The sequence below is a fragment of the Tenrec ecaudatus genome, chromosome 15, assembly GCF_050624435.1.
Source record: "Tenrec ecaudatus isolate mTenEca1 chromosome 15, mTenEca1.hap1, whole genome shotgun sequence".
Classification (NCBI taxonomy): Eukaryota; Metazoa; Chordata; class Mammalia; order Afrosoricida; family Tenrecidae; genus Tenrec; species Tenrec ecaudatus.
Window position 1 is genome coordinate 107,684,561 of NC_134544.1, and position 26,664 is coordinate 107,711,224.

At 43.5% G+C, this 26,664-nt stretch overlaps 1 protein-coding gene across 1 annotated transcript in view; it reads right to left on the reverse strand.

Moving 5' to 3' along the window:
- Nucleotides 1-19,578, reverse strand: part of RAP2A (RAP2A, member of RAS oncogene family) — a 62,580-nt gene extending 43,002 nt beyond the window's left edge. The window contains exon 1 of the mRNA XM_075533270.1: nucleotides 18,229-19,578. Coding sequence (XP_075389385.1) covers nucleotides 18,229-18,542 — 314 coding nt within the window. The 5' untranslated portion in view covers nucleotides 18,543-19,578. The remainder of the gene's footprint in view (nucleotides 1-18,228) is intronic.
- Nucleotides 19,579-26,664: the final 7,086 nt, after the last annotated feature.

A 26,664-nucleotide genomic window follows, 5' to 3' on the forward strand; every position in this document is an offset into this window, starting at 1 on the left:
TACATTTCTTAGACCTGTTTCCCTTCACACTTCTATATAAATGCCTAGTCTATCCAGTCTGATACATGTATTTAATACCCAATAAAGAAAGCACATGAGCGCAAATAAAAAAGATATCACTAGGGTCGCAGTTCACCAATACACATGTCGATTCCAAATAAAACCAGTTTAAACATGTCTCCAAGATCAGTGGATAGGCAAGTTCTTTCAATAAGTCTGTCTCATTAGAATGCTTTAAAAAAAAATCCAATCAAAACAGTGGCTTCCAAGATTAGCTGGGCCAGCTAAATTCCAGGCAGAAAGGACAGCTCAGAAAGTTATAGTGACTTTGAAGCAAGATGAGGGTAACTGTGTTGGGATTGCATTAAACTTATATAGTGCCTTGGGCAGAACTGACATCTTTACTACATTGAGTATTCCAATCCACGAGCATGGGATTTTCTTCCATTTGTTGAGGTCACTCTTGGTTTCTTATAATAGTGTTCTGTAGTTTTCCTCATATAAACCTTTTGTTTTTTTGGTCAGGTATATCCGTAGATATTTCAATTTGTTCTTGGCTATTGTGAAGGGTACCACCTTTTTTAATCTCCTCTTCTGTGGACTTATCTGATGTGTACAGCAGTCCGATAGACTTCTGTTTGTTGATCTTACAGCCTATGCCTCTGCCATAATACTCTATTGCTTCCAGTATTCCCCTTGTGGAGCTTTTGGGATTTTTCCATACATAAAATCATTATCATCTGCAAATAACTATAGTTTCACCTCTTCCTTCCCCAGGCGAATACTTTGATATCTTTTAAAAAAATCATTTTATTGGGGCTTGTACCTCTTATCACAATCCATCTATCCATCTATTGTGTCAAGCACATTTGTATATGTGTTGCCATCATCATTCTCAAAACATCTGCTTTCTTCTTGAGCCCTTGATTTCAGTTCCTCATTTCCCCCTCCTTCCCCACACCTCCTTCCCTCATAAACCCTTAATAATTTATAAATTATTATTTTGTCATATCTTACACTGTCCGACATCTCCCTTCACTCATTTTTCTGTTGTCCATCCCACAGGGAGGAGGTTATAGGTCCTTGTAATCGGTGCTGTTGGCTAAAACCTCAAGCGTGATGTTAAATAAGTGTGGGGAACAGGGGCAACCTTGTCTGGTCCTCTTTTTCCGTGGGGTTGTATTAGTCTTTTCTCCATTTTTTACCACATTAGCTCTTGGTTTTTCATATATAGCATGTATTATCTTGAGGAATTTCCTTCCATTCCTATCTTCTCAAGTGTCTTAAACAGGAAGTGATGCTGGATGTTGTCGAATGCTTTTACCCCATTCATAGATATTATTATGTTGTTCTTATAGTTTTTCTTGACAATGTGGCAAATGATACTAATGGTCTTTCGTATATTGAACCATCCCTGCATCCCTGGTATGAATCCCACTTGGTCATGGTGAATTATTTGCTTTATATACTTTTGTATTCTATTGGCCAGTAATTTGTTAAGGAATTTTGCATTGATGTTCATTAAGGATATTGGTCTGTGGTACTCCATTCTTGTGGGATCCTTGCCCAGTTTCAGTATCAGGGTTATACTAGTTTCAAAGAAGGAATTTGGGAGTTTGCTGTCTTTTCTATGTTCTGGAAGAGTTTGTGTAGGATTGGTGTCAGTTCTTCCCTGAATGCTTACAATTCTCTTGTTAAGCCATCTGGCCCGGGGATATTTTTGTAGTAATCCCTTGATAACCTCGTCTATTTCTTCCATTGCTATGGGTCTGTTGAGATTGTTGATGTCCATCGGGATAGTCTAGGGAGGGATTGTTTTTCCAAGAATTTGTCCATATCTTCCAATTTGCTGAATTCATTGGAATACAGTCCTTCGTAGTACTGTGTAATTATTCTTTTGATTTCATTAGGATCTGTTGTAATGTCCCCTCTTTCATCCCTCATCCTGGCTATTGAGATTTGTTCCCTCCTTTCTTTGGTTAGGTTTGCCAGAGGTCTGTTGATTCTATTTATCCTCTCAAAGAACCAACTTTTAGCAGCATTAATATTTTCCATAGCTTTCTTATTTTCCCTCTCCTGACTCTCAGCCCTGATTTTTTTTTATTTCTTTTCTTTTGCTAATATTAGTATTGTCCTGTGAACTCTGCTCTAGTTGTTGTAAATTTTGTGCCAATATATCAATCATAAGTCTCTCTTCCTTTTGCATGTGTACATGCATTGCTATGAAACTTCCTCTGATAACTGCCTTTGCTGTGTCTCATAAATTCTGGTATGTCGTGTTCACATTCTCGTTGGTTTCTAGAAATTAACTAATTTCATCTCTGATCTGGGCCAGTAAGTACTCCTTTTGCAATAGTTATTCATCCTCCAATTGTTTTCTCTTGTTTTCTTCATCTTCCATTTGTTTATTTCCTGCCTTATGGCACAGTTGTGAGAGAGAGGTCTGTATGATATCAATGTGCTTAAATTTATGTAGATTCACCTTATTCCCCAGCATTTGGTCTACCTTTGAATATGTGCCATGTGCGCATGAAAAGAACGTGAATTTTTTTATTTGGATGAAAAGCTGTGTAAATATCTATCAAGTCAAATTGTGTAATTATGGTGTTTAGATCTCTAGCTTACTTGTTGAGTTTATTTTTCTCATATCTATCATTCTCAGAGAGCAGTGTATTGAAGTGACCTACTATAATTGTTGAGGCTATTATATCTTTTTTCATCTTTTGGAGCATTTGGTGGTTATATTCAGTGAGTCTCTCATTCAGGGAATATAAGTTTAAAATGCTTAATGGTTCTTTGTCTACCGTTCCCTTGAGCATTATATACTGCCCCTCCTTACCTTGTTTTATGGTTTGCACTTTGAGGTCATTTTTATCTGAGATTAGGATTGCAACCCTGCTTTTTTTAAATTGCTGTTGCTTGGTATGCCTTTCTCCAGCCTTTGATTCTCTGGCTATTTTCGTCTGTAGTCTTGAGATGTGTCTTCTGTAGGCAGCAGATTGATGGGCTGTGTTTTCTAAGCCAGCCTGCTAGCCTCAGTCTTTTAATGCCTCAGATCAGTCCAATGATATTCAGGGTTAATATAAGCATCTGTGGACTCTGATGTCATCTTATACCTTTTGTGTTGGATGTTTTTCTACCTCCCTTTTATATCAGTGTGTTGTACATGTGTGTGGTTCATCCTTGGTTCTTTCTACCCTTAAGCCAATGCTATCTTGGGAGCTGTTTTCTCTTTGTTGCCCTCTGGGTGGGGTTGTTCTATATAGTGGTCTCTTATTTATCCTTGGTGAGTGCTGTTCTTCTGCCCATACTGGGTCGGCAAGGATATTTTGTAGGGCTGGGTTTCTTTTAACTTATTCTTTGAGGTTTTCTTGTCTGGGAAGATTCTTACTTCTCTATCTAACTTGATAGATAATTTGGCTGCGTAAAGTATTCTTGGGTTTGTGTTATTTTCCTTCAGTTTTTGGAATATGTTACTCTACTCTCTCCTCTTCTTCATAGTTTCTGCTGATATATCTGAGCATATTCTTATTTGGAAATCTTTATATGTGATTTCTTGTTTTTCCCTAGATGCTCTCATGATTTTCTCCTTTTCCTCAAAGTTGGAAAGTTTAAATATTGTGTGCCCTGGTGACTTCTTCTTTAGCAGAGAACTCCTCAAGAAGAAGGACACTTTGGTAGGTTGACTTTACCTGACTTTAGCATATATTATACAGCCACAATGGTCAAAATCGCATGGTATTGGTATAATGACAGATACACAGACCAATGGAAAAGAACTGAAAACTCAGAAATAGAAGCATCAGCCTACACATAACTGATAAGAGCCCCCAAAATATCAAATGGGAAGCAGATATCCTCTTCAACCAGTAGTTCTGGAAAAAATAGATATCTACTTGCAGAAAAATGAAGCAAGGACTTCATCTCAATTCATGCACAAGAATAAACTTAAGGTGAATCACAGACCTCAAGGTAAAACCTCACTGTCAGGGCCATCAATGAGGAAATTGGGACCAACCTGAGAACTTTGCCACAGGGATTACACAGGCTATCAGAAATACGGAAGGATACAAATACAGCAGAGTCACAAACTGACAAGTGGGATAAACTGAAGATAAAACACCTGTGTACATCAAATAATTCACCAAGAGAGTAATAAGAGAGCCCACGGACTGGGAAAGCATCTTTAGCAATGACACAACAGACAAAGGCCTTATTACTAAAATCAACAATACTCTGATAGCTTCCAAAAAGAAAAAAATCTAATTGCCCACTGAGGAGGTGAGCAAAAGACCTGAACAGAAGTTTCACAGGGGCAGAAATCCAAATGGCCAATAAACATATGAGAAATGTTCCCATCAGGGAAATTCAACTTAAAACAATTATGAATCACCACCTAACATCCTCAAAGATAGCCCAATAAATAGGAACTCTCGTCCACTGCTGGTGGACCTGTAGGTATGTACAGCCACTATGGAAATTAATTTGGCGATATCTAAAACAGATGGAAATTGAGCTACCGTATGACCTAGCAATCCCCCTACCCAGAAGAGGCAAGAAACAAACCACAGGTACACATCTGTGCTCCAATGTTCATCCCGGCACAGTTCAAAACTGCAAGGAATTGGAAGCAACCCAAATTTCCATCAACAGATGAATGGATTAAAACCTGTGGTACATACATGCAATGGAGTACTTCACATCGCTAAAAAGTAGTGATGAACACATGAAGCATATCGCCGCATGGAAAGAACTGGAGGAAATTATGCTGAGTGAAGTAAACCAAGCACGAAAGGACAAGTACAACATGAGTCTGCTGGGGTAAGATAAAAAAAAAAAAATGCAAAGGGGGCATAGGGGAAAAGCTAGTGTATACAAACATCTCTGGGATGAGGGCCAGGTAATATGGCAGGGAACAGACCAAATCCAGTGGTATATATGGTAGCCAACTAAAAAGGAGAGGGAAAAAAGAAAAAGAGAGAGAGAAAAATGGGTAGCAGGGGAACAGGGCACTAATCCACCCAAGGGGAGGGTATTATTTTATCTCCACAGGAAAGAGGGACCAGACTTCAACCCGGTGCTCCAAGATGTGAATGCAACATACCAGCATGAAGCAGGGAACCAGTAGAGAGGTCTGAGTAGCGGCCCCAATCCCAAGTACGCGGACAATCACCCCTCACCTCCAGAATAATTTACTTCAGAGGACAGCAGTGAAGCTACAGCTCGGGGAGAGGGACATGACTGATCAGAAGACACAGGACCAAATGATGGGGGAGGAAGATAGTACAGAATATCCTGACTCACCAAGTCTTGAGGACGATATTGCCACTCAGAGCAGTCTATGCACAGAGGGGACCATATTGCTGGCCCCGCTATGAAACACGACACCCCTCACTGCCCCATAGCCCTACAGGGAACAATACTGGAGACAGTGTGGGAATTGTGCCTGCTCTGACCCTACCATACTGAGATAAAACACTAAGGGCATGCAACAGGGAGTTGCATGGGAGTACCAAAAATAGACTTTGGGCCCAGGGCATGGCACCCCATCAGACTTGACTGGAAAACACTCCTAAAGGCCAACAAATAGACTTGAAAGTATTTACAGGGTTTTCTTTTTTTGTCATTTTGTTGTTGTTGTCGTTCTGTTTTCTTTTGTCGCTTTCTTTTGCTCTGTTGTTTTTTTTTGGCAAACTGTTATCTCTGCAGGTATATCTAGCTAAGATAGGCTGGATAAACAATCTGGAGGAGAAAACAACAGGACTGAGGGTTCTAGGAGGACCTAGGAGAGGAGGTGGTGGGGTAAAGGAAGGGGTGTTAACGGACCCAGGCAGAAGGGAACAACAAGTAATCCAAAGGCAATAGCAAGGAGGGTGTGAGAGGCCTGGTAGGGATAGATCAAGGGGAATGTAATAGAGTGTAATTATTGAAACCCAAATGAAGGCCGAGCATGATAGTGGGACAAGATGAAAGTAAAAGAAAAGAGAGGAAAGAACTAGGAGGTAAAGGGCATTTATAGAGGTCTAAACACAGGTATGTACATATGTAAAGATATTTATATATGAAGATGGGAAATAGATCTATGTGCATATATTTATAGGTTTAATAATAAGGTAGCAGATGGACATTGAACCTCCACTCAAGTATTCTTTTAATGCAAGAACACTTTGTTCTGTTAAACTGGCATTGCATGATGCTCACCTTCCCGACACGATCACTGAAGACAATAGGGTGCATTAGCAAATATGGTGAAGAAAGCTGATGGTGCCCGGCTATCAAAAGATATAGCGTCTGGGGTCTTAAAGGCTTGAAGATAAACAAGTGGCCATCTAGCTCAGAAGCAACAAAGCCCACATGGAAGAAGTACACCAGCCTGTGTGATCATGAGGTGTCGAAGGAATTAGGTATCAGGCATCAAAGAACAAAAATATCATATGATTGTGAATGAGGGGGAGTGCAGATTGGGGACCCAAAGCCCATCTGTAGGCAACTGGACATCCCCTTACAGAAGGGTTGCGGGGAGGAGATGAGCCAGTCAGGGTGCCGTGTAGCAACGATGAAACAAACAGCTTTCCTCTAGTTCTTAAAAGCTTCCTCCTGCACCCTACTCCCACTACCATGATCTCAATTCTACCTTACAAACCTGGCTAGACCAGAGGATGTACACTGTTACAGATAGGAACTGGAAACACAGGGAATCCAGGACAGATGATCCCTTCTAGACAAGTGGTGAGAGTGGCGATATCAGAAGGGTGGCGGGAAAGTGGGGTAGAATGGGGGAACTGATTACAAGGATCTACACATAACCTCCTCCCTGGGGGATGGACAACAGAAAAGTGGGTGAAGGGAGACATCGGACAGTGTAAGATATGACATAATAATAATAATTTATAAATTATAAAGGGTTCATGATGGAGGGGGGAGCAAGGAGGGAAGGGGAAAAATGAAGAGCTGATACCAAGGGTTGAAGTAGAAAGCAAATGTTTTGAGAATGATGATGGCAACAAATGTACAAATGTTCTTGACACAATTGATAGATGTATGGATTGTGATAAGAGTTGTATGCGCCAATAAAATGATTTTTTAAAAAATAGAAAGTTAAAGTGACTTTTGGGATTCTAAAGAAAATCTTGACAGACTTACTCAAAGGACACAAGATGATATGAGAATTTTTTTTAAAAACTGAAAAGTGCATTGTTGAGTATAAGGCCAGAAACGTATTTTTCCATCACCACAATGCGCCAACTCCTTCTTGTAAGGGTAGCATGGACTGTCCTGTGGGTATTGCATTTGGAAACCTTACTCTATCTATCCTATAGCCCCTTCAAACTTCTTTGGCTCCTCAAACTCAGAATCTTTAAAAGGATCCATTGTAAATTCCTCAAGAATGCCCAAACTGTGTTGACATGATGTGAATTTAAGAGTTTAGAACTTTTTTGACTTTCTTGTTTAATAAATGCTGGGCCACTAACTACAAGGTTAACAGTTCCAAACCACCAGCTTCACAATTGAAGAAAAAATTAAGCTTTCTACTTCTGCAGATATTTATAGTCTCCCGATAGATGACAGTGGGAACCCAAGATTCATTTGTGGAATTACATAGGAAATAAGCTTCCAGAAAACTCGCCATACCTATAATTGAGGGATGGGAGGAAAGGGTCCCTAAACAGTGTTTGAAAGAGAGGGATAAAGAAGATCAAAGGCATCAATCTGACATGAACAGTTACAGCTATGTCATTAGATTCCCACTATGATGAAGGCTGGACGTGATCTGGTTTTCAAATTTTTCTGTATTTTTGGTTTGTATTGTTTTGTTTGGTTTTTATTCGTTCATCGTAGAGCATATTTCAGAGGTATTGTGCCAATGGAGGTCACCCTCTTGAAGTTGTGTTATATACTTTTCCATTTTTCGGTGTATGAAACCCAGGAATGATGAATTTATAGGGCCAGCAATCGAATAAGGGGTTCAGGGCCAGGCGGGGTACAGTGGTGGTAGTTAGGTAAAAGGGAGACAAAGTCAAGGAGTCCAGGAAGAAAAAGATTGGTTAGAAACTGATAGTGGTAGCAATTGTACAATTCTACTTGACATGACTGAGATACGGAATGATACGTCATACGTATTAAATCCTAATTAAACAAAAGAAAATAAAACAGAAGATTTACAATCTCAGAATCCCACAGGGGCAGTTCTACTCCCTCCTACAGGTGCCTTGGGAATCAAAATTGATTCGATGGCAGTGAGATGACTTTACAGCAATACTCTTTGACTTTCCCTCATATATATGAGAGGGCTCCAAAACACTCATGGGAATTTCCAGTATTGTTTAATTCTCCTTTCCCACAAACTCTTTAAAGCTCAGTTTTATTTCCAATGACATTTCCTCTATCTACCATCCATTGGGATTCGCTAAGGATCGTGTTGACGTTGTCATTTCCCGGATTACCTCAACTGGAAGGGCTAATTGCCGAGGGCGGTGATCTACTCTGTTTGCAAGGTAAACTCATGGGACACAAACAACAACAAAAACCATATCCTCTGTTAAATGGAAAAGTTTGGGAAACTGGCCTTTGGACAATGTCCCTCTCTTTCTGAACATTCGCTTTTGAAACTGTTTGATTTGGATCGATACTTTCTTATCTGTGCCAAGAGCTGTGCTAGCCACACGCGACGATTATGGAGAAAGAAAATCACACAAATAATTGTGATTGCCTTATTTTATTGCCTCGGGTTTCCATACATATTGATGGTTGTGGTACAAAGAGAAAAAGGAAGGTGTGCTGGTGGCACACAGTTAAGGGCTCTCTCTGCTGCTAACCAAAAGGGTAACAGTTTGAACCCACCAGTGACTCCACTGGAGCAAAGGCCTGGAGCTCTGCTCCTTTCAAGATGCCTGCCTATGAACTCCTGGGAGGCAGTTCTATTTTGCCGATGGGTCACTAGGAGTTGGAACTGATTGGACAGAACTTATTAACAACCAAGAAAAGAGAAAGTACCAGGTGTCATCAAGGTGCCTGAAATATGTGAGGCGGGAAGTTAACTTTAATGTGCGACAACATGTTGAGGCTCTCCTAAAGGGAAGGAAGGGGCAGGGACACTTTTCAAGCATGAGTATAAGAATTAGTAAGAATTCTTTCTCTCACTGCCATGCTGACTCATAGCGACCCTATAGGGCAAGATAGAACTGTCCCTGTGAGTTTATGAGACTGTAACTCTTTAAGGGAGAAGAAAGCCCTGTCTTTCTCCCAAGGTGATTTCAAACTGCTGTCCTGGAAGATTGCAGGCCAACACATAACCATTATGCTACCAGTGCTCTTACCTAGTAAGAATTATTTCTGCCAAAACCAAAAAGATAGACCTCGACAGAACGAAAGACAAGAGAAAGGTGTTTTCAAGGAACCTAAGAAAATGGTTGGAAGCTGGAGTGTAATAAAGTGAGGTCGGATTACAGGGGTGAGGTTGGAAAAAGAAAAGAGCGTGTACTTGGCCTTGTGAAGTCATGTGGAGGATTCTGGGTATTAACTGAAGAACAACAGGTCTTGGGTATTATGCTCCAAGACTCTTGACGTCAGGAAAATAGCTTACTATGGAAAGATAAGAGAAATCATTACAGATTTAGAAAGAATCCCAGCTGAAACACTTTCTATATCTCTATCACTTTTTCATTTGGCATGTGGTCTCAGCAAAAGCATCTGGATTTTGAAATACAACCCTTTCCAACTCTTCTCCTTGGCTTTGACAAGCCTGTGTATGCATACCTGTAAAATGCAAATCTCACTTATTTAAAAAATATTGATCCCATGCTGAAATGACACTGATTTGGATACGTTGTGGCCCCTCAGAACCACATGTTATAATCCTAACCTCTATGCCCATGATTACAACCCCATTAGGAAGTGGTTTGTCTTTATCACATTAAGTAGGCAAGATCAACACATGGATATCGTCAATCAAGCTCCTTTGAGATCGAAGAAGTTTAACAAGCAAACAGAGGTAGAGTGAGACATAGAGGTGTCAAGCCACATGGAGAGCTCCAAGATGCCAGGCATCTTTCCCTGGAGCTGGCCCTTGAATCTGGATTTCTAGCCTCTAAAACTGTGAGAAAGCAGGCATGTTTGTCCAATCATTCACTGGTGATAGTTCTGTAACAGCAGCACTGATTAACCAAGACAGATCTGGTACCAGAAGAGCAGGATGCAGTTTTGCAAGTGGTTAATGACTGGGAACTGAAAGAGTTTGAAGGTGCCTAACAGTAAAAACCCACCCTACCCTGAAAAAAAATCATTGGTAGAATTGTGGACATCAAAGGCAACTCTGCTGAGGGCTCAGAGGAAGTGAGGTGAGTGAGCAACGGAATGCAGATGTCAAATATGATTCTAGGGAGGATTTAAAAGATGATGACGGTGGGATTACACAATGCAGGAAGGATGATGATTTTACACAGTGGCAAAGAAACCTGTCTGGATTGTGCTCAAATGTTGGCTGAGAGGAAAAATGTGTAAGTGATGAACTTATATTGAGCTGATCAGATTTTTAAGCAAGGTTTTAAAGGGGCTTCGTGATTCTTCCTTGCTCTGTATAGAGTCGAGCGGAAGATGAACTCAAAATTCAAACTGTACAAATTAAGAACCCTAATGTGCACACCAAGGACGTGTCTTCACAATCTTTGGTTAAAGACATTAAGCCTCTGGCTGATGGGGCTAAACGAGTGCCACGGCAGAAAACAATCAGTTTAGCCCAGTGCTTCCCAAACCGGATTGATGTTTGGAAGCATGCAGGGTTCTGGTGAAACTAGATTCCTGGGCCCTGCGTGCACCCACCATCCACCACCACCACAACCACCACCCCACCCCCGGAAATATTGGTGGCATACTGATTACAGGATGGGCTGCTAACTGCAAGGTCAGCAGTTTGAAACCACCAGCACCTCCAAGGGAGAAAAAAGAGGCTTTCTACTCCTATAAAGAGTTAGTTTCATATATACACAGAGGCAGTTCTACCGTGGTCCTATAGGGGACTATGACTTGGAAATGACTTGATGGAATGAAGTCTGTTGCTGTTTGAGTTGGGCTCCTTCCGCCAGCCTCTAGAGACTCGTATTCCTTAGGTTTCGTATAGCGTCCAGGGGTCTAGTTCCACCAGCTTCCCAAGTGACTCCAATGCTCAGCCAAGTTTCAAACCACTTGTTAAGGCTGAAGGAACCAAATGAAAGGATTGCCAGGCTCCTGGAATTACACAGGCAGAAAACGGGCCAAAGGAGTTCCGTTTGTTACACTCCATGAAAAGGACCGTCCTGCAGCGCTCGGAGGTCAGTGGGACTGCTGGAAGGAGCACGGGCAATAGGGCATTCTCAGATTCAAAAGTGTGACAGCCTCCTAAGCTTCAGAGTTAGATCTTGGCCGAGTTGGTTGCAGGACATGGACTTGCTGCTAACGTGTGCCAAGGGAATAGGGCCATTGCCTAAACTGAGGGACCACGGCAGCTATACCAAGGGTTCAAAAGAGCGGGACCTCCTGGGACAGAGAGAGTAGGGTCACTACTGAAATGGATTAAGATGATAACAGGGCTTCCCAAATCTGAAGCAAAGTGAAGCTGCTGCCTGGGGGAGGTGCTTCTACCCAGAATCCAGAGAGCATGGCCAATCTCCAAAGACTAGGAAGCCACAGTCCAGAGGTTCTCAGAGAACAGAGGACCCCTTTTCAAGAGTTGAGAGCACTGTAATGCATTCTGTTGCTTTATAAATGACTTGTATGCTAGATTTCACAAATGAAGAAGTAGTTTTCCCTCCAATGAAATATGCCTAATCTCATTCATATTTGATTTAGATGATTCAGAAGATAAGATGTTTTAGGACTTAAGGTTGGTGTAACACTTTTAGGATGATGTAATTCAGTGGTTCTCAACCTTCCTAATGCTGTGACCCTTTAATACAGTTCCTCATGTGTGGTGACCCCCCAACCATAAAATTATTTTCTTTATCCTTTTTGTTTCTATGCCACAGTTTATATAATTATAAGATTAAGAACTCCACAATAATTATTGGTAAGTTTTTAAACAAAGAAATAAAACATTAATTCTCAGTATTTTATGTACCAGTATGCTAAGTAAACATTAGTCTCCCAATTTTCTCCTATTATATGTTTATAACTGTTTTTACTATTTTGACAAACATTACAAAGTGATACAGCAATTGTAATATCCCCCCATTCCTGATTTTAACATTTTTATCTTTATTTTATTTTATAATCATTTTATCAGGGGCCCATGCAGCTCTTACCACAATCCATACACACATTACTTGTGTAGCGCACATTTGTACATTCGTTGCCCTCATCAATCTCAAAACATTTGCTTTCCACTTAAGCCCCTGGAATCAGCTCATTTTCTGCCCCCTAAAATTATTTTCATAGCTACTTCATAACTGTAATTTTGCCACTGTTATAAATCGGGCGACCCCTGTGAAAGGGTCATCCTACCTCCAAAGGGGTCATGACCCCCAGGTTGAGAACGGCTGATGTAATGGGTTAATGTGTTTTGTATGTAGCAGGGATATGAATTTGGGGGTGGGGTGGGCAAAGGGACTGAATTTTATCTGAATTATATGCTCTGGACTGAAATATATTCCCCCCCAAATACATGTTATAAATCCTATGGATGGAAGTCCTTGTGGTGGAGTGGTTAATGGTCAGGTTGCTACCTGCAAAGTCAGCAGACAGAAATCACCAGATTTCTCAGGAGAAAGATGGGGCTTTCTATTCCCGTAAAGAGTTACAGGTTTAGAAACTCACAGGAGCAATTCGACCCTATCCTACAGAGTCGCTTGTAAACTTGTCACAGCCTCTCTTCCTCCCAGGAGGCAGGACACACTCTGTCTCTGCTTCACCTTCTGTTTGTTGCTAAGACACACGAAGCCATGCTGATAGCAGTTACAACCCATTATTAAAATGAATTCCACCTTTAAGACAATCAGCTGCTAATTTTTTTAACTACATCTATGGCTTGCACTATGGTTTTTTGAACGACACAACTGAAGTTTAAATATTGAATTCGCTAACATAAGCCAAGTTAAACGTTTGCCTCATGTAAATGAAAGAGGGGAAAGTGCATGGATTCACACAGATTTGGGGTTAAATCTCCTCTCCATCACTGACTGCTCTTGGGCAAGATATCAAGTCTCCTTCTCTTTGATGAAGTCATCTGCATTTCAGTGATGTTGAATATTCTCATACAATTGTTGGGCATAGTATGCCAAACAGCTGCCTGGCACAGAATGGGCAGGGGAGAAACTGAATAGTTCCTACAGTAACTGTGTAATTTAGAAATTCATTCCCAAAGGCTTGGAAATTCACTTATTTGTAAAGCATGTTTCATCCTCTCTAAGTGGGAGAAGGGGATAAAGAACAAACCCAATGAGTGCTGGTTTCAGCATAGTGTGCGCTTAATGGACGCAAAGATTTTTCTCTCAATTAATTTGTAAAGCCATTGGCTGTGAAGCCAGATGATGAGTTCAGGGCGAGGTCTACAATAAGACACCCTAAGTGTTAAGGGTCTAATTGCTTCTTCTTGGAGAAAGTGGTTGCACTTCAGTAAACAAAGCATATGAACGCTGGCCGATCACTTGTCTTTGTACATAAAGAAAGGTAGCCAGTGCATAAAATGACAAGTACACTTTTACTCTCATTGAAATAAAGGTGTTCCTGGCCTGGCCCACCAAGCCCTGAGGACCATATTCCTGCTCAGACCAGACAATGCACAGAGAGGATCATAGGGCCGGCCCCACCAAGAGATATGATGTCCCTCACTGAACCATAGCAATATGGGGGACAACACTGGAGACACAGTGTGGGAATGGTACCCAATCTGACCCCATCACACTGGGGTGAAACACCGAGGGCAAGCAACAGAGCAGCAAGGGGAGCAAAGTGATGAAATCCCCAGGGAATACCAAAAACAAACTTTGGAGACAGAGTGTGGCACCCTATCAGACTCGACTGGAAGGCACTCGTAGAGGCCAACAGACAGACCTTGAACTATTTATAGGCTTTTCCATTTTTTGTCAATGGCTTTCTTTTTGCTGTTAATTTGGTTTTGTTTTTTTTAGTTGTTTTGTGCTTATTAATGCCTCTGAATGTGTATCTAGATAAGATAGATGGGATAAACAATTCGGAGATGAAAAGAATGGAACCAATGGTTCCAGTGGAGTGGGAGGGGCTATGGGAAAGGGGGAAGTGGGAGAAAGGAAGGTGCAGGGACCAGCCCAGGGACAAGGGAACAACAAGTGAACTAAAATCAATGGAGAGAAGGGCATGGGATGGATGACTAATGAGGCTTGATCAAGGGCAGTGTCACAGTGAGGAATTGACAGACCTGAATGAAGGCCAAACATGATGGTAGGACAAGAGGCAAGTAAAAGAGGAAACCAGGAGACAAAGGACACTTATAGAGGTCTAGAGATAGGCATATACATATGTAAATATATTTATATATGAAAGGGAAATAGATCAATGAACTTATATCTATATGTTAAGAATTAAGGTTGCAGATGAACATTGGGCCTCGACTCAAGTACGCCCTCAATACAAGAACACTTTGTTCTAATAATCCGGTATTCTGTGATGCTCACCTTCCTGACATGATCGCTGAAGACAAAATGGGTGCATGGTGAAAAAAGCTGATGGTGCCTGGCTATCAGAAGATATAGCGTCTGGGGTCTTAAAGGGCATCTAGCTCAGAAGCAACAAAGCCCACATGTAAAAAGCACACCAGCCTGTGTGATCATGTGGTATTGATGGGATCAGGTATCAGGTATTTAAGACCCAGAACGAAATTGTACCCAATGTGAATGGGGTGGGGGTGGGGGCGGTGGAGTGGAGAGCCAAAGCCCATCTGTAGACAAATGGATATCCCCTTCACAGAAGGGTCACTGGGAGTAGATGAGCCAGTCAGGGTGAGTATAGCACCAATGAAACACACAACTTTCCTCTAGTTCTTTAATGCTTCCTTCCCCCCACTATCATGACTTCAATTCTACCATACAAAACGGATTAGATCAGAACATGCACACTGCTACAGATAAGAATCCACAACACAGGGAATCCAGGGTAGATAAACCTCTCTGGGCCAACAATGAGAAGAGAGACACCAGGAGGATTGGGGGAAGGTGGGGGGAGAAAGGGGGAATCGATCACAGGGATCAATATATAACCCCTTCCCAGGGGGACGAACAACAGAAAAGCAGGTGAAGGGCGACAGAGGACAATGTAAGATATGAAAACAATAATCTACAACTTATCAAGGGTTCATGAGGGAGGGCAGGCGGGGGAGAGGAGGGGAAAATGAGCTGATATCAAAGGCTCAAGTAGAAAGAAAATGCTTTGAAAATGATGAAGACAGCATCTGTGCAAATGTGCTTGACACATGAATGAATGTATGTACAGTGATAAGAGATTTGAGTCCCCAATAAAAGTATTTAATAAAAAAGGAAAGAAAGCTGTTCCAGGACATAAACAAATCTGAGCGGAGCGTGGTGTAATGTTTACAACTTGGGATGCTAACCACCAGGTCTGTAGTTTGAAACCACCTGCGGCTGCTCTGAGGGAAAAAAAGATGAGGCTTTCTACTCTAGTAAAGAGTTCCAGTCTCAGAAGCTGATGGGCAGTTTTACCCTATCTGTAGTAGTTACATAATCTGTTGTCAATTTGAGACTCAAGAATGAAGAGGTGGAGTTTAGCCTGTCAATCAGGTCACAGTTTGATGACCTCATTTGGAGGTGCAAAGGAGACAAATAGCTCGCTGGAGGAGGGACACATGCTCACTCCCTGGGAAACATTACTGAGGCGAGCCTGATGGCGCTATGCTGATGTAGCCAAAGTCCTGGTGCTGGAGAAGCCATGTGGCCCACACCAGCACTAAGATGCTTCCACTGTCACTGGATCCACAAGACGTTCCACCCATTGGCCTGTGATCTTCCTGCAGTCTATGTCATTGCATGTGTTACGTGAGTCTGAAGAGGAATTTACAGATTGGTACTGGACATATTGGCTAATATCAGACTTAAGGACTTCATCTGGAATGGGATTTTTTTAATGTACAATTTATATAAAGCTCTTTCCTGTACGCATGCGTGTGTTTGGGTTTGTTTCTCTAGTCAACCCAGTCTAACACATTGTCCTGCAGGGTTATGATGAGTCCACATTGACTCAATGGCAATGAGTTTGGTTTTTTGAGGACGCCAATCTGCAACTAACAGTTTAGCAGCGGTTCTCAACCTGTGGGTCATGACGCCTTTGGGGGTCAAATGACTCTTTCACAGGGGTTGGTCAATTCATCAAAGTAGCAAAATTACAGTGATGAAGTAGCAATGAAAATAATTTTATGGTTGGGGGGGGGGGGTCACCACAGCATGACGAGCTGAATTAAAGGGTCATGGCATTAGGAAGGTTGGGAACCACTGATTTAGACTCTGAGAAGTAATCTGTACTAAAGAAGCCCCTCCACAGTCTGTAGACTATCCTGCCGAACTCTGTGTCCCTGAGGCATGAGTCCCCAGATTTGCTCTGGGTATGGGGTGCATATAATGCATGCACACATCATTATGTATATCTTCACATGTGAAGAAGAGTTGGCAGTTGGTGCTTTACTTGATGCATGCTCCTGGCCAACCATTGGGATGCAGCACTGCATCCGGCTACTCTGCTGTAGGGAAAATTTTCATTTGTACTGAGTCGTGTTGGGGGTCGGATGGTGGAAAACAAGTATTTGAATCCCCTCAATGTTGTTGTTCCTTCAATCTCATATATAGATATAATTTCCAACAGCAGTTAACCATATACAAATGGAAGACAAGTCTAGAGGAAACAGGCTATCAGATGCACAGAACTTACAATAGCGACCGATGCTGTTAGCTTCACTCCAGTTTGAAATTGAACTAAATAAACATGGAATGTTCACTAAGCCATTAAAAGTACAGACTCATACATCCACCACTTGTGAATTTTTGAGCATGCCCCGGACACATGTGGCTTGGTTCGTGCTCTTTCAAAATCAGGAAATTCAAATTGCCTGATAGCTTGTGCTTGCAGTAAATTCCACTATCCTCCAGCATCTGTCTTCAAATGTATGTGTGGGCTTGGGTTAGAAAAAGAAAATGACACTAAATTAACAAGATTCTCAGAACACACTGGCTGAAATAAAAGTAAATGATTTCTGATCAACTAGCAATGAGAAAAATCTGCTAAGATTTTGAGCTATAAGATATGAACACTTCAAATGCTTGAATTATAGGGGGGAATATACTCAGACAACTGAACAGAAAGCAAACAAGAATTCATTTAAGCTATCAGCTATAACTCTTTAGAAAAGAGTTTATACCAGGAAAGAGCATATCTTCATTAACTTTAAATTAGTGAATACACTGGAAGTCATCTACATTGAGCCATACATTAGAAGAGTGTTCTGTTTTGAGTCCAGAAAAACCTTTTTTTCTTTTTAAGAAGAAAGATGGCTTGATGAAAACAAACAAGCAAAAATCTGGAAAAGAAAATTCCCAGAGTTAAGCAACAATGCTTTTAATTGGTAAATGGCACATTTGTGCCCCTATATTGCTCATACACTGGCAACCTGATCATCTGTCTTTGAAGTCGTGTAAGACACACTTGCACTTCTAAATATTTTCTGATGATAATGGTCCCTTTGCTCTCGACTGGACATCTTTACAATGTACATGTGAGCAATTTTTGCTGTCCATATTGCAAAGGCAGATTTTACTCCAGTGCCTTCTGAAAACCGTCTCGCCTGTATTTCTGCTCTGCTCTTCCTGACACAAATAGACCCACCCTTGTCATCACCCCTGCAAGTTTTAAACTTCAGTTCCTTTGGGGTCTCCACAAGCACTCCCCAGATCATTTAAGAGACAAAGAGCTGTGATGTGCGTTATGGAGATGCCCATTTTTACTTGTAAAACAAAGGCCTCCCATTCGAGAGTCAAACTCATAATGCGAATGATGGAGATGACAATAAGAGTCAAACATACCTCACCGGTATGTCCCCGGCCAGCTCCCCGGACACTCAGACACGCCCGGTGGAGTGCTGGCCCTGGGACCATTACTCCCGAGTCCAGCTCAGAAGCCTCCTTGGAGCCTTTGGGGGCCTTGCCAGCAGGTTCCCCAGGCTGCACTCCAGGTGGGGGTGCAGCCATGGTGCCCACTCACCCCGCTCCCCGGCCCTCTCACCGCTTCACTCGGATGATCTGGTCCCGCATGGGCTTGATGTCCTGGAAGCTCTGCTGGTTGACCAGGCTGTAGACCAGGATGAAGCCCTGGCCATTCTTGATGTACAGATCCCGCATGGACGCAAACTGCTCCGTGCCCGCGGTGTCCAGGATCTCCAGCACCGACGGAGACGAATCCACCTCGATCTCCTTGCGGTAGAAGTCCTCGATGGTGGGGTCGTATTTCTCGATGAAGGTGCCGGTCACGAACTGCACGGTCAGGGCGGATTTGCCCACCCCGCCCGAGCCCAGCACCACCACTTTGTACTCCCGCATCGTCCCTCTGCTACAGCCGCCGCCGCCGCCGCCGCCGCCGCCGCCGCCCCGACCGCCGGCGACATAGACCTACGCCCGCCGCGCCGCGCCTTCAGATCCTGCCCCGGCTGCTGGCCCCACCGCCTCCCGCGGCCGCCCGAACCTCACGGCCGCGGCGGGCCCCGGTGGCGGCGGCCCTGGGCATGGACCGAGCCGGGCGGCAATGCGGCCCCACGGCCGCCGGGAGAACCGAGGACGCGCAGAGAGCCCGAGCCGCCGCGGGCGCCGCCGGAGCCACGGGCCCGCAGTGCCGCCCGCCCCGCCCCGCCCCGCGGCCTCCACGCCCAGCTGTCCTCCGGTTCTGCTTCCGCGGGCGCTGGAGCGCGCACCCGCGCGGGAGCCGCAGAGCTGCCGGGGGCGGGGCTCGAGCGTGCGGGGGCGGGGCTCCGCAGCCCCGCCCGGGCTCCTCGGTCGCCTAGGCGATAAGCAACCCCCGGTGTCACTCGGTCCTGCCACTCAACAACCCCCCACTCGCACACTCCCTCGAGCCCTGGGGCCTGTGTGCGGAGGGCGTCCTGCCGGCATGGGTGGGGGTAGGGACGGCGGCGCCAGGCAGCACCTGGAAAATCCCACTTTTAGGTTTTTGCAGCGCCACCGTGTTAAGAGAAGCTAGGCCGGCCTCTTGCAGGAAATGGAAGAATGGGCAAGGTCCGGAAGGAGCTCTTCGTGGGGGCGTCTTTGTCGAGCGCTATCCCCTCCCCGAGAGCTGTGGCGTGGAGAGGATGCTCTATTTAAGGTGAAACAAGCACCTCCGCCTTGGGCCTGAGATTGTGCACATATTAGGAAAAGAAGCACTACTGGAAGGTCCGGCCAATGAAGGATGTGGGAACAGCACCTCTAGCCCACTGCTGCAGGAGCTCAGCAGCTGCGGCCCAACGCCGGGGAAACAAGGCTCACACCAACCGACCTAGGCGCGAACCTCTCTACCTTCCTCCCAAGCTCCCACCTTCGTCGGTGCCAGACTAAAGCTCTTCCCACGCCCCGTCAGCTCCGGGCGGAGGCAAAACCTGGAATGTGGATTCCTGTGAGCCAGGCCCAAAATACCAGGGATACCTCCGCAACAGCCCGCTGGAACAGCTAGGAGGAAGCTTGGGTTCATTCCAGCCAACCAGACCGCGCCTCTGTACCATGTGCTACCACTCACCGCCAATGCACATCCTCCTGCTACCACGTGACAACGCTCCTTCATCCAATGGGGGGTAAAAGCTTGTTGCAGAATCAGTCAACCCACCTCCCTCAACCTGGCCCGACTGGGCGTGCTGTCCCGTGTAATCTCCACCTACGAATCTTAGGTGAGCTGCTGAATGACGCAGACTTCCGTTAAGCCAACCACAACTCGCGCTTCTCCTGCTGCTGTGGAAACCTGGTTAGGCGCTGAAGTGGTTTGGGAAGAAGCAAAGATTGAGCTGGGCGCTGTGCCCTATTCGAGCAAAGTAGAAAGGTTGGTTAGAGACAATGAATTCCATTTTTAGCGGAGTCGGTGGCATTCAGCTCCAGGGCATGGGAATTGTGCTGAGGGAGGTGCGATGATTGATGGACAGAATCAAGAACGCAGAGAAATGTTCCTATTTCTAAGGAAATATAGTGCTTCCTTGAAGATTGACCTCCTCTGAAACCCTAGGGAGCAGTTCGGTTCTGTCCTAGAGGAATCGGAATCCGCTGGGATAGTGAGTTTGATTTGGAGCACGGCGACTACAATGGTCCTCTTTGCTAGCCCCCAGAGGCTTGCTGCTTTTTGTTTTTCTTCTTGAATACAATCGTTAAGGCCGTGGCTCCCTTGCAGTAGAGCTGAGATACATAGCCTTTTTCACCCACAACATCAATTTTAGAAACAACTACATCCCCAAACATTCCTTATTTTTGTAGCAACTCCTTGGGTGTACCTCCCACAAACAATGTCTTTCTAAACCGCTAGTGACTCCTCATCCATCCCTATTTTAGCTCTTCAGAATAATAAATCATATAGTTATGTTGGATCCTGACATACCTCGCAAGTGTTCCTTTTATCCCCCTCTAAAATCAGATGTGTCTCTACTGTTTTTGTTATTGTCAAAGGATTACGAAGATATTTAGATTTAGCACTGTCCCAAAGTCATATCAATCTATCATATTAGAATGGATAATTCCTCTTTGCATATCTTGCTACCTATGAAAACCCAAGAAGTGCCCTGTCAAAGTCGTGGGCATCAAGTGGAATTTTGACTCGTAGTGACCCTTTGGAGTGCTGGCGCTGAGTGTACTACTTAATGAGTTGCAAAACTCAAGTTCAGCAGTTCCAACCCATGAAATAAAAGGTGTCTTTCCGCTCCTGTAAAGATTTAGAGCCTGTGAAACCCAACAGCACAATTCTGACATGCTCTATTAGGTCACTAGGAGTCAAATTTGACCCAATGGCAGCGAGTTTGGTTTAGATCAGTGGTCCTCAACCTTCTTAATGCAGTTCCTTTAATATAGTTCCTCATGTTGTGGTCACCCCCCCAACCATAAAATTATTTTCATTGCTACTTCATAATTGTATTTTTGCTACTGTTATGAATCCTAATGTAAATATCTGATATGAAGGATGTATTTGTTACAAATTAAACATCATTAAGGCATTGTGATTCATCAAAAAACAATATGTAGATTGTGAAATATTTATTTCTAATTACAAATAAATGAAATTTTGTCTTGAAGCATGGTGTAGCATGGGTAACTGTCTTCATGCCAGGTGCCCGTATGTGGGTGTATCTGCACATGGAAGGATCCACCTGGAGATGGATAGAGGAGTGGTGTCTGGGTTCCTAAGATCACTGGAAATATGTATTTTATGATGGTCTTAGGCGACCCTTGTAAAAGGGTCATTTGATACCCAAAGGGGTCAGGACACACAGGGTGAGAACCGCTCTTTAGATGTTTTTGTCCTGTCAAAAATGTGTAGTAAAAGATAACGCAGTCATTGTTTCTTGACTATCCTCAAAATATCACAGTTCATAACTGCATCACTAGGAAGAGCAGTACAGGAGAGAAAATTGCACAAGAGCTAAGATCAGGGAAATGTTTTTAAGGGATTGAAAGTGAGGATGATCTGGTAGCTCACTCAAAGCACCTCCTGTGAGAAAGTATGAAAACAGAGAGCTCAGATGAATGCATCATCCCCACAAGGATGTTTCAGAAGGGTGCTGTAGGCAAATGCAACATTTAGCCATAGTTTGTGTAAAACTGGTCTGCTTGCTTGTGCCTTCATGAGCGTAGTCAGAAAGGCTGCACTTCTTTCCCCCCAAAAAAGACCCATCCAAACTGCCTACCTTTTGTCATAATAACTTTCTGGACTTGATGGGATTTAAGTAGAACCCAGGAAGCCTAAAATGTCCTCTCTCTGTGTAGATAATTGGAACCCATTGCAGTTCCATGTATTGCAGTGAAGGGGGAAAATCAATTCATTCTAAAGACATAAAAAAAGGTCCTGGGACGTTTTCTTTTAGAAGTGTATGTTGGGATTATAGGCCCCTGACAATCACCTTAGGTAATTGTTCTCTTTATCCTCGGTTCCAAGATGATTTGAGGGCCCTGAATTGGAGTAGTCACAAGCGTTGGAAATTACGTCAATAGTCACCGTGCTTAGCATAATAGAAATTAGGAGGGCATTTTGGCGTTTCTCAGCCTATTTTGCCTGACCATTTATCAATGCTGACTTTTGTGCTAAGAAGGCTGGAGAATGCAGCCCGTTGATCAGTCACAATTTGTTTATAATTCTCAAGTTGACAGGCTTCAATTTCCATTCTCAAATGTCATAAAAGTGGGTTTTTTGTTTTGTTTTAACCACCAGGAGGCAAAAGATAGGAGTTAGGAGCATGCTTTCTCACTTGTTCTGAATTGGATCATTGGCATGACCTGATTCGTATGTGACATTTGTGCCTACAAAATGTTGGCTGAAAAACTAACTCCTATAAGAAAAGATGTAGGACCATCTAGAGAAATTGAAAGCCTTGTGTATGAAATGGCTGTCTGTTTCCTGGTCCCTTGATCTTGTTCATTTCCTCACTAGGATCATCTTTCGGTTCTGAGAGTGATTTTAGAAATAAAAGCCTCTGTCTGCATTCCCAAGGAAATTGAAACACAACACAATTGAATTTCACCTACTTTCTGAAGTGAATTTCTAGCTGCAGTTGTGGGGGTGGGGTGATGCCTTCATTTTTCTTTTCTCCACTGATTCTGAAAGAGGGCTGTCTTACCTATACCTGAATACCCTCAACTATCATGCATGTGTTACCATGGAAACCTAGCTCCTACCCCCCACCCCCATGGAAGATGTTGTAAAAGGCATCATGAAGCAGGAAATACACTGTGTTCTGAGATTTCCTAACACTGGCAAGCAGCAAACAGGCAGATAATTAAATGTAAACAAGTTAATTCAGGATGTGTGTAATATAACCATCCATCTTGCCTATGAAATGTTCATTTCAACAAAAGGATGGCTCCAAGTAACCATAAAGGACAAGGATAAGTTGAGAACATTAGAACCTGTGAAATGCTCCTGGGAATTATAAGGAGTGCAGAAGACATTTTCATGGTCTCTGAGGCTGGTAAACTTGAGAAACAGAAAGTGGTAACGAAAGGCCAAAATAAATGAAACCCTCTTTAGAAACGTAGTGCCTCCTCAGTGCTTTAAATAGAAAATGGTTAAAAGTGCAGCAACTGTGTACATGCAAACAAGTCAATGAAAGGAACTGATAACAGTCTGGGAAAGTGGACTTTCTTTCAAAAAGTCAGTTTTACCAAAAAAGACTTAAGAGTGAAGGGATGGAGTTTAGCCTGTCAATCAGGATGCACCTTGCTGACCTCATTTGGAAGCGGTAGGCAGAAAAATAGATCGCTGGAGGCAGGACACACTGTCTGCTTGACTCCCTGGAAGACATTCCTGCTGACAAGACACATGGAGCTACACTAGTTCCCTGGAACTGGAGGAGCCACATAGAGACCCCTGCCAGCGCTGAGGTGCTTCCACTGCCACTGGATCCACAAGACTTTCCACCCACTGGCCTGTGATCTTCTTGCATTTGGCATTATTGCATGTGTTTCGTGAGTCTAAAGAGGACTTTATAGATTGGTATCGGACATATGGGCTAATATCGGACTTATGGACTTGATCTGGACTGACTGGGATGTTTTCTCAATATTCAGTTCTTTGATATAAAGTTCTTTCTTATACACATATGAGTGTCTATGGATTTGTTTCTCTAGTCAACCTGAACTTACACAACATCTCTGAGAGGAAAGGCATACTGATTAAAATATAAGAAAAGGACTGAAAAAATGTAAGAACTTAAGGGTTTCAAGAATCTTAGCGTTGTTAGAGTGGTTCATATAACAGCACAAACGTGGTATAACTGAGCAGTGTTTCTTACTATTGTACATGGGCCACTGTGAGCAGAAATTGGCTTGATGGGACCTAACCACAAAAACATGGCCACAATGCTGCTTGCATACTGAACAGATTCCCTTTCTTTTTCCAAAAGACACCTTGGGATGAATCAGGATTGGTTATGAACGGTGGTCTTTTCCCTTTCGGGCCTCCTGGAGTCCAGCAGGAAGCACAAGACTCTGTTCTTACCATTGTTCGAGAGCTAAGTCACTTCAGAAATTTGGGACCACCATTGCACCAGACTACCCTCACTTTGACACCAATTGTCATTCAAGAGATTCCCCCAAATTATCCTGTTTCAATAATTCTCTAGAAAGGCTCACAGAACTTTCTGGAAACTATTATATTCATGGTTACAGTTTATTTCAGGTAAAGGATGCAGACTTAAATCAGTCAAGAAAAGTAAGTCATAGCGCAGAAGTCAAGAAAAGTAGTTTCCCTTGTTTTCTTCCCAGGGACCCAGAGCAACCTTAATTTCCTGTTATGAACGTGTGATAATCCTGCAGAATTCCCAGCCAGGGAAGTTCATTTGAGCTTTTGGTGTCTACAGTTCTTGTTTGGACTTGATCATATACTGGCCGCATGGTCTACCTTTCATCTCTAGCTCTTGGGAGACACCAATATGGACAAAAACCCTCATAAAAAGTCATGTTGTTTCATTGTCTGGTGGCCAGAGCGGGACTAGAAATCACTTCCCAGTGGCCGAGGGCAAAGGCCAATTCTTTCGTGGGGAAGGTTAATTCTTCACTATACACATCAGAATATGAAGAAGGTCACTAGAGCTGGGGTGTGATTTCTGGGATTCTGACCTACCAAGGTGGGGGATGTAAATAGGCTTTTCCCCAGCTTTGCCTCCCCCCCCCCCCCAAATATATGCCAAACCTAAGAGGCAGCTTGCCAGCACACGGTGGGAGGTCAGCTGTTTGGAGCTATTCTCCCTGAAGGCATCAGCCATCCAGAGCACTCAGACTCATGTCTGGTCCACTGCAGGTGGGGCTTGCATCGTATGCATAGGCTAGTGGTTGTTTCCCTGGATACCTTAAAACAGATCAAACTAGCTCAGTGAACCAGGACCCACCCATATTGTCACATATGTATCCCTAATCCTTCCTCTTCCTATAGCGTGTACTGTACACCCCTAGCTCATCCCCCTTCTATTTCTGTAGTATCTATAGTACAACCCCTTCCTGTGACGTATGTCTCTACCTGTAATCGGGGGTCTTGTGCGCCCCAAAAGATACAGAAACCTTGGTTAGAAATAAATCACTCTCTCTTCTCTTCTTTCTTTTGCCACAGATCTGGGTGGTGAGATCATGGCCATCCAGGAGGTGAGCATACTATCACGAAATGTGTCTGACTCCTTTATTTTACCTTCTCTTCTATCTCTCTTATTCTCTATGACTTCCTATGATCTTTATATATCATAATTGTACAATTGCGCCTACCAGACCCGTGATAGTGTGAGGGTCTGGTTTCCCTCCCACCAAGGAAATATTCCTTATCTTTTTTCCATTATTCTTCTTGCATTCTACTTTGCTCATTTAAATATAAGAATGTGACTGAAAAAGAAAAAAGAATGTGACTGAAGAAGCAGTGGATTATTTAATGTGACTCTTCTAGTCAAAGTTGCTAAAAGCCACCAAAGGAGATTTTCCTAGTAAGAAGAGGAGCGAAGATACCGAAAGGATTCCCCCATGAGTCATTGCGAACAGGATTCCTTATAAAATGAGCCCTCTGAGAAGCAGGAAGAGGGATCTCAGTACCGGCACGAGAGAGGAGGGGAGCATGTCCTCCGGACCTGAGATTCTTGCAGAGTGAATCTCCTCGATCCAGCAGACAGCTATACCATTAGAAGGGCAGCAGCAGAGCCAGGAGCCAGGAGCCAGACAATGGAACAGTGATGAACTTTCCCACCCCGTGAATAAGTTAAGATTGGTGCTTTGTAGGAGAGGGTGCCTGTTGTAGAGTGGGCTTGCAGAGTAGGCTGCCTCTGGGCACTTAATAAGGAAGTTCGACTTGCTGACCTATGGGAGTGGAGCTGAGTGCCTTTGGACCGAGGTTGACCCGAGTGGGGTGCCTCTGGGCACTTAATTCATGGAGCTGGATTTTCTGAGCCATGGAACTCAAGCGGAAAGTCCTTGAGTTGATGCGTATGATGGTATGGTCTTTGGGCATTTATTGGCACACTTGGTAAAACTTGGTGACACGTGTTGCTAAACAACTCCCTTTTGAGCGTTTCACATTGGAACCGCAATTCTTAACTTCCTTATAAACTCTTTAATCAGGAATCTTGCCTGAGTTCTGTGTGGCTTTTGCAATGGATATTAGAAATTAAAGAAGTAAAATAGAGAACACGAAGACATAACAATGGCCGCTATTTAGGACTGTGACACAATAATATAGCGGAGATTGAAAGCCAGCCAGCGGCAGATGGGGAAGGGGAAGGAAGAGACAAGCCAAGATCTTTAAAGATCAGGTTAAGCTGTCACAGTAAGAACACTCAACTTGGTCTTCCACCAACACACACACACACACACACACACACACACACACGCTACTATTGCCAATGACTTGGTTCCACTCAGTGATACTTTAGGACAGGGAAGAACTCCTTCTAGGATTGCCAAAGCTGTCAAGTTTTGTGGAAGCAGACTGCTATCAGTGGTGCCACAAGGATTG